The sequence below is a fragment of the Oncorhynchus gorbuscha genome, linkage group LG10 (genome assembly GCF_021184085.1).
Source record: "Oncorhynchus gorbuscha isolate QuinsamMale2020 ecotype Even-year linkage group LG10, OgorEven_v1.0, whole genome shotgun sequence".
NCBI lineage: Eukaryota > Metazoa > Chordata > Actinopteri > Salmoniformes > Salmonidae > Oncorhynchus > Oncorhynchus gorbuscha.
Genome location: NC_060182.1, coordinates 17,848,155 through 17,854,383, shown reverse-complemented (window position 1 = coordinate 17,854,383; position 6,229 = coordinate 17,848,155). Strand labels below are relative to the sequence as shown.

Sequence of the window (6,229 nt, the reverse complement as noted above, 5' to 3'; positions counted from 1 at the left end):
CACGCACGCGCACACGCACACGCACACGCACACATATCTTAGTTTTGTTATCCTTGTGGGGAGCAAACAATTGATTCCTGTTCAAAATCTTATTTTTCCTAACCCTTAAACCTAACCCTAACCTTAACCCGAACTTAACCCCAAATCCCTAACCCTAAACCTAACCCTTATTGTAACTTTAATTGTAACCCTAAACCTAAAAGGGCTTTTTCCTTGTTGGGACTGGTGAAATGGGCCCATGTGTCAGAATTGTCCCTCTATATTTAGTCTTAAAGGGAATATCCACTCAAAATCTATCTTTTGGTAAGTCCACGATCTCTTCATTTGTCCACTGTTGATTTAGTCTCAAAAGCAGTCAAGTTTTCAAGATATTGGATAGCATTTTGCAGCATGACACTTGGCTTCTTGAAAACCCAATATCTTATAAACTTGACTTCTGACAACAGCAACAGTGAACTAATGAAAAAAATAAAATAAAATAGTTTCTGAGTTGATTTTCTTTTGCTGTTGTTTTTTTACCACCCCACTTTATGCTATTTTTAATAAGTTTTTATTTTTAATCAGGGAACACGGCAACTCCAGGGTGTGCCATTAAGCTGACTGCTCTTTGTTTTATAGAGAAAACGAGAGGGATAGAGGGATAAGAGAGGGGAGAGGACACTTGGGTGTGCCATTAAGCTGACTGCTCTTTGTTTTATAGAGAAATAGAGGATAAGAGGGATAGAGGGATAAGAGAGGGAGAGGACACTTGGGTGTGCCATTAAGCTGACTGCTCTTTGTTTTATAGAGAAAACGAGAGGGATAGAGGGATAAGAGAGGGGAGAGGACACTTGGGTGTGCCATTAAGCTGACTGCTCTTTGTTTTATAGAGAAAACGAGAGGGATAGAGGGATAAGAGAGGGGAGAGGACACTTGGGTGTGCCATTAAGCTGACTGCTCTTTGTTTTATAGAGAAAACGAGAGGGATAGAGGGATAAGAGAGGGGAGAGGACACTTGGGTGTGCCATTAAGCTGACTGCTCTTTGTTTTATAGAAACGAGAGGGATAGAGGGATAAGAGAGGGGAGAGGACACTTGGGTGTGCCATTAAGCTGACTGCTCTTTGTTTTATAGAGAAAACGAGAGGGATAGAGGGATAAGAGAGGGGAGAGGACACTTGGGTGTGCCATTAAGCTGACTGCTCTTTGTTTTATAGAGAAAACGAGAGGGATAGAGGGATAAGAGAGGGGAGAGGACACTTGTTTATCGGTTTTACCAGAAATTCCCACATTTTTTGTCATCACCCTCTATTGATAAATGACTAAAAATGACCTCTATACTAGGGCTTGTCAACTCAGAACCAGATGACTGGGTTATACAGATTATAAAAGACCTTGCTCACACTTAATATATTGATTTCATTTAGGCATTAACAGCTGTACTGCTCGCCAGAAGGAATAAGGCTGTTTCCAGGAGACCCCAGGCCAAACCAGGAGGGCTGGCAACCCTACAAACCTACTGTACCTCTAAATCCACATCCATTTCCCCCTATTGTTCATTAGATGTTCTGATCACTCTGAGGTGAGGAGATGAGGGCTGGTACCTAGCCACTGTGTTGAAACACACACTAGGGTCACGTGTAGCTGGGTCAGTGTGCCTTTGGAAAACGACTCCCTATGTAAGCCTGGCCGGGATCCATTGTGGTTAAAACCTATACATTAACATTTTGGGGTTTTTCTTCCCCCTTCCCTAAATCTACAGTATACTGTAAATATACTGTATTTAACCACTCTTGTCCCCATCTCCACAGTTTAGTTATGTTATTGATTCAAGTGGGTTAATCCACAACATACAGTGAATTCGGAAAGTATTCAGACCCTTTGACTTTTTCAACATTTTGTTACGTTACAGCTTTATTCTAAAAAAAAGTTTTTTAAACATCTCATTAATCTACACACAATACCCCATAATGACAAAGCGAAAGCAGGTTTTTGGATTTTTTTGCAAATGTAAAACACAAATATAACAAATTAAAAACAGAAATACCTTGTTTAGATACAGTACCAGTCAAAAGTCTGGACACACCTACTCATTCAAGGGGTTTTCTTTATTTTTACTATTTTCTACATTGTAGAATAATAGTGAAGACTTCAAAACTATGAATAACACATATGGAATCATATAGTCACCAAAAAAGTGTTAAAGAAAACTACATTTATTTTAGATTTTAGATTCTTCAAAGTAGCCACCCATTGCCTTGATTACAGCTTTGCACACTCTTGGCATTCTCTCAACCAGCTTCATGAGGAATGATTTTCCAACAGTCTTGAAGGAGTTCCCACATATGCTGAGCACCTGTTGGCTTCTTTTCTTTCACTCTGCGGTCCAACTCATCCCAAACCATATCAATTGGTGATTGTGGAGGCCAGGTCATCTGATGCAGCACTCTATCCCTCTCCTTGCTCAAATAGCCCTTACACAGCCTGGAGGTGTGTTTTAGGTCGTTGTCCTGTTCAAAAACAAATCATAGTCCCACTAAGTGCTAGGGTTGCACATTTTGGGGAATATTCAGAGGTGGAAACTTTCAGTGGGAATTAATGGGGATATTTCCATGTACAGATAAATAGATAAGCAGTTAGATTAAACAACTCCTTTGTAAGATACATGTTTTAAAATGAAACATGTATGGAAGCAGGTGAATTAACACTCCTCAGTTCGCAGGCTCAAGCAAGCTAAAACACACATGGTAGCAAAAACTAACTAGCAGAAATTGTTACGATTTACTAGTTAACAAAAAAATTATGTATGTCACATAAAATATATTCACTCCACCCAGTATTATGATAAAAACTTACCTGAAAGTATGTATTCCTTGGCTCGGATAGTGTAGTAGTGTGGGCTCAATAGCATCTCATTAGTGTGCAAGATCTTGAGAATCAGCTGTGCATGTGATGGAATAGTGCACTGTACATGTGATGGAAGAATGCACTGTGCATGCAGAGGGTTGCAATTCCATTGAATTGGGGAAAGTTTAACCAAAATATGCCACAAGACCTAGAATTTCCTTATGTGTATCCCACAAAAAAAAATCACTGTTATAAGCTATCTTTTTTTAAATGTATTTAAGCAAAATTCCCCAAATTCCAGGGCTTAACTTTCCACAGAAAATTTCCAGAAATTTCCTGGAACGTTTCCGACCCTTTGCAACTCTACTAAGCGCAAACCAGATGGGATGGCGTATTGCTGCAAAATGCTTCTGTAGCCATACTGGTTAAGTGTGCCTTGAATTCTAAATAAATCCCAGAGGATGTCACCAGCAAAGCACCCCCCCACCATCACACCTCCTCCTCCATGCTTCACAGTGGGAACCACACATGCGGAGATCATCCGTTCACCTACTCTGCATCTCACAAAGACACAGACGTTGGAACCAAAAATCTCAAATTTGGACATCCTTCAGTAGGGGTTTCTTTGTAGCAATTTGACCACGAATGCCTGATTCATGCAGTCTCCTCTGAACACTTGATGTTGAGATGTGTCTGTTATTTGAACTCTGTGAAACATTTATTTGGACTGCAATCTGAGGTGCTGTTAACTCTAATGAACTTATCCTCTGCAGCAGAGGTAACTCTGGGTCTTCCTTTCCTGTGTCGTTCCTCAAGAGAGCTAATTTCACCACAGCGCTTGATGTTTTTTTCCGCGGTGACTGACCTTCATGTCTTAAAGTAATGATGGACTGTTGTTTTTCTTTTCTTATTTGAGCTGTTCTTGCCATAATAGCTATCTTGCGTATACCACCCCTACCTTGTCACACACAACTGATTGGCTCAAATGCATTAAGAAGGAAAGAAATCCACAAATGTACTTTTAATGCATTCCAGCTGGTTGAGAGAATGCCAAGAGTGTGCAAAGCTGTCATCAAGGCAATGGGTGGCTACTTTGAAGAATCTCAAATATAAAATACATTTTGATTTGTTTAACATGTTTTTGGTTACTACATGATTCCATGTATTATTTCATAGTGGTGATGTCTTCCCTATTATTTTACAATGTAGAAAATAGTAAAAATAAAGAAAAACCCTTGAATGAGAAGGTGTGTCCAAACTTTTGACTGGTCCTGTAAGTATTCAGACCCTTTGCTATGAGACTTGAAATTTAGATCAGGTGCATCCTGTTTCCATTGATCACCCTTGAGATGTTTCTACAACTTGATTGGAGACCACCTGTAGTAAATTCAATTGATTGGACATGATTTGGAAAGGCACACACCTGTCTATACAAGGTCCCACAGTTGACAGTGCATGTCAGAGATAAAAACCAAGCCATGAGGTCAAAGGAAATGTCCATAGAGCTCCGAGACAGGATTGTGTCGAGGCAAAGATCTGGGGAAGGGTACCAAACAATTTCTGTAGCATTGAAGGTCCCCAAGGACACAGTGGCCTCCGCCATTCTTGAATGCAAGAAGTTTGGAACCACCAACACTCTTCCTAGAGCTGGCCGCCCAGACAAACTGAGCAATCGGGGGAGAAGTGCCTTGGTCAGGGAGGTGACCAAGAACCCGATGCTCCAGAGTTCCTCTGTGGAGATGGGAGAACCTTCTAGAATAACATCTCTACAGCACTCCACCAATCCGGCCTTTATGGTGGAGTGGCCAGACGGTTGCCACTCCTCAGTAAAAGGCACATGACAGCCCACTTGGATTTTGCCAAAAGGCACCTACAGGACTCTCATACCAAGATTGTCTGGTCTGATGAAACCAAGATCGAAGTATTTTTCCTGAATACCAAGTGTCACGTCTGGAGGAAACCTGGCACCTTCCCTACGGTGAAACATGGTGGTGGCAGCATCATGCTGTTGGGATGTTTTTCAGCTGCAGGGACTGGGAGACTTGTCGGGTTTGAGAGAAAGATGAACAGAGCAAAGTACAGAGATCGTTGATGAAAATCTGCACCAGAGCGCTCAGGATGTTAGACTGGGGTACTTCAACAAAGTACTGAGTAAAGGGTCTGAATTCTTGTTTAAATGTAATATTACAGTTTTTATTTGTAATACATTTGAAAAATGTCAAAAACAGTTTTTGCTTTGTCATTATGGGGCATTGTTTGTAGATTGATGAGGGGGGGGGGGCAATTTAATACATTTTTGAGTAAGGTTGTGGAATGTGGAAAAGGTGAAGGGGTCTGAACACTTTCCGAATGCACTGTATTAGGTGCTGGGAGGGTATACTGTGCTGTATGTGGGGAGAAAGGGCAAAGCTGTATTACATTTTCATGATACATCAGAAATGTCATCAAACTCTTTTCATACAGTACATGATTCAACTGTACCTGTTTTCCCTCCAATATCTTATTTTCTTTCCCCTGGTTTCATTGTTGTGCTGTTGTGCTTAACTCTCAATGTCTTTGAGGGATAAGATGTTAATCTTCCCTAAGACAACACTCCTATGACTCTATTCTCTGTAGGATCCTTCTCATCTACACTGGCGTCCATGGACCAGTCAGTCATTGATTCATATGAGTTAATAAAATCCCCAACACACACCTCATCCTGCTAGGAGGCTCTACCTCTTATTTGTCATTATGTTTCACCACAAGGCAATGCAAAACACATTTTGTGACAAGGTTTTTAGAGTAATAAGTGAATTAAAGCTAAATTCTCAGATTGGCTTCCTCCTTGGCTATGATAGCATGGTAATGACCGGCCCTTCGCTGTCTCCAGCTGCAGTTCCGGAGTCGGCTAGCAGGGGGTGGAAGGAGGCGCTGTCGACCAGCTACAGCAGCTCCACCAGTGGCAACTGGAGCTGGGACACCAGCGACCAATCAGTGCCCTCCACACCATCCCCACCCCTCTCCAACGATGCCAGCAAGAGCTTCCTGCTCCCCTCCCAGGGTGATGACGTCATCGAGGACGTCACAGAGAGCAGTCACTTTCCGTTTGTGGACCCCATACCCCGGAAGCGAAAGGTACAATTCGGGGTCAGGGGTCGGGGGTTGTAATGAGGGTTCATCTCAATGCTTCTGAATATCTTTCCATACTCATCTCCTGATCTCCAAGTAGCCACAGCCAAACCTAAGCTGCGACTCAGTAGAAATTGGCCATTGGCCAACAGTTGCTCCCATAGATTTAGGAACCCTTGCCCTGGTGTGTAGTATTTCTAACTCAGAGTAGTGTCTGGGGCCTCTGAAACCAACGTTAGGATCCTGTGACACAAGCCCTGAGATAAGGCCTGTCAATCTTAACGCCTCTGAGCG

General features: G+C 42.1%; 1 protein-coding gene across 3 annotated transcripts in view; it reads left to right on the top strand.

Moving 5' to 3' along the window:
• LOC124045609 (zinc finger protein 704-like) overlaps positions 1–6,229 on the top strand; it is a 117,177-nt gene that overhangs the window by 90,739 nt on the left and 20,209 nt on the right. For all 3 annotated transcript variants that reach the window (XM_046365021.1, XM_046365020.1, XM_046365019.1), the window contains exon 4: positions 5,697–5,941. In XM_046365021.1, coding sequence (XP_046220977.1) covers positions 5,697–5,941 — 245 coding nt within the window. The remainder of the gene's footprint in view (positions 1–5,696; positions 5,942–6,229) is intronic.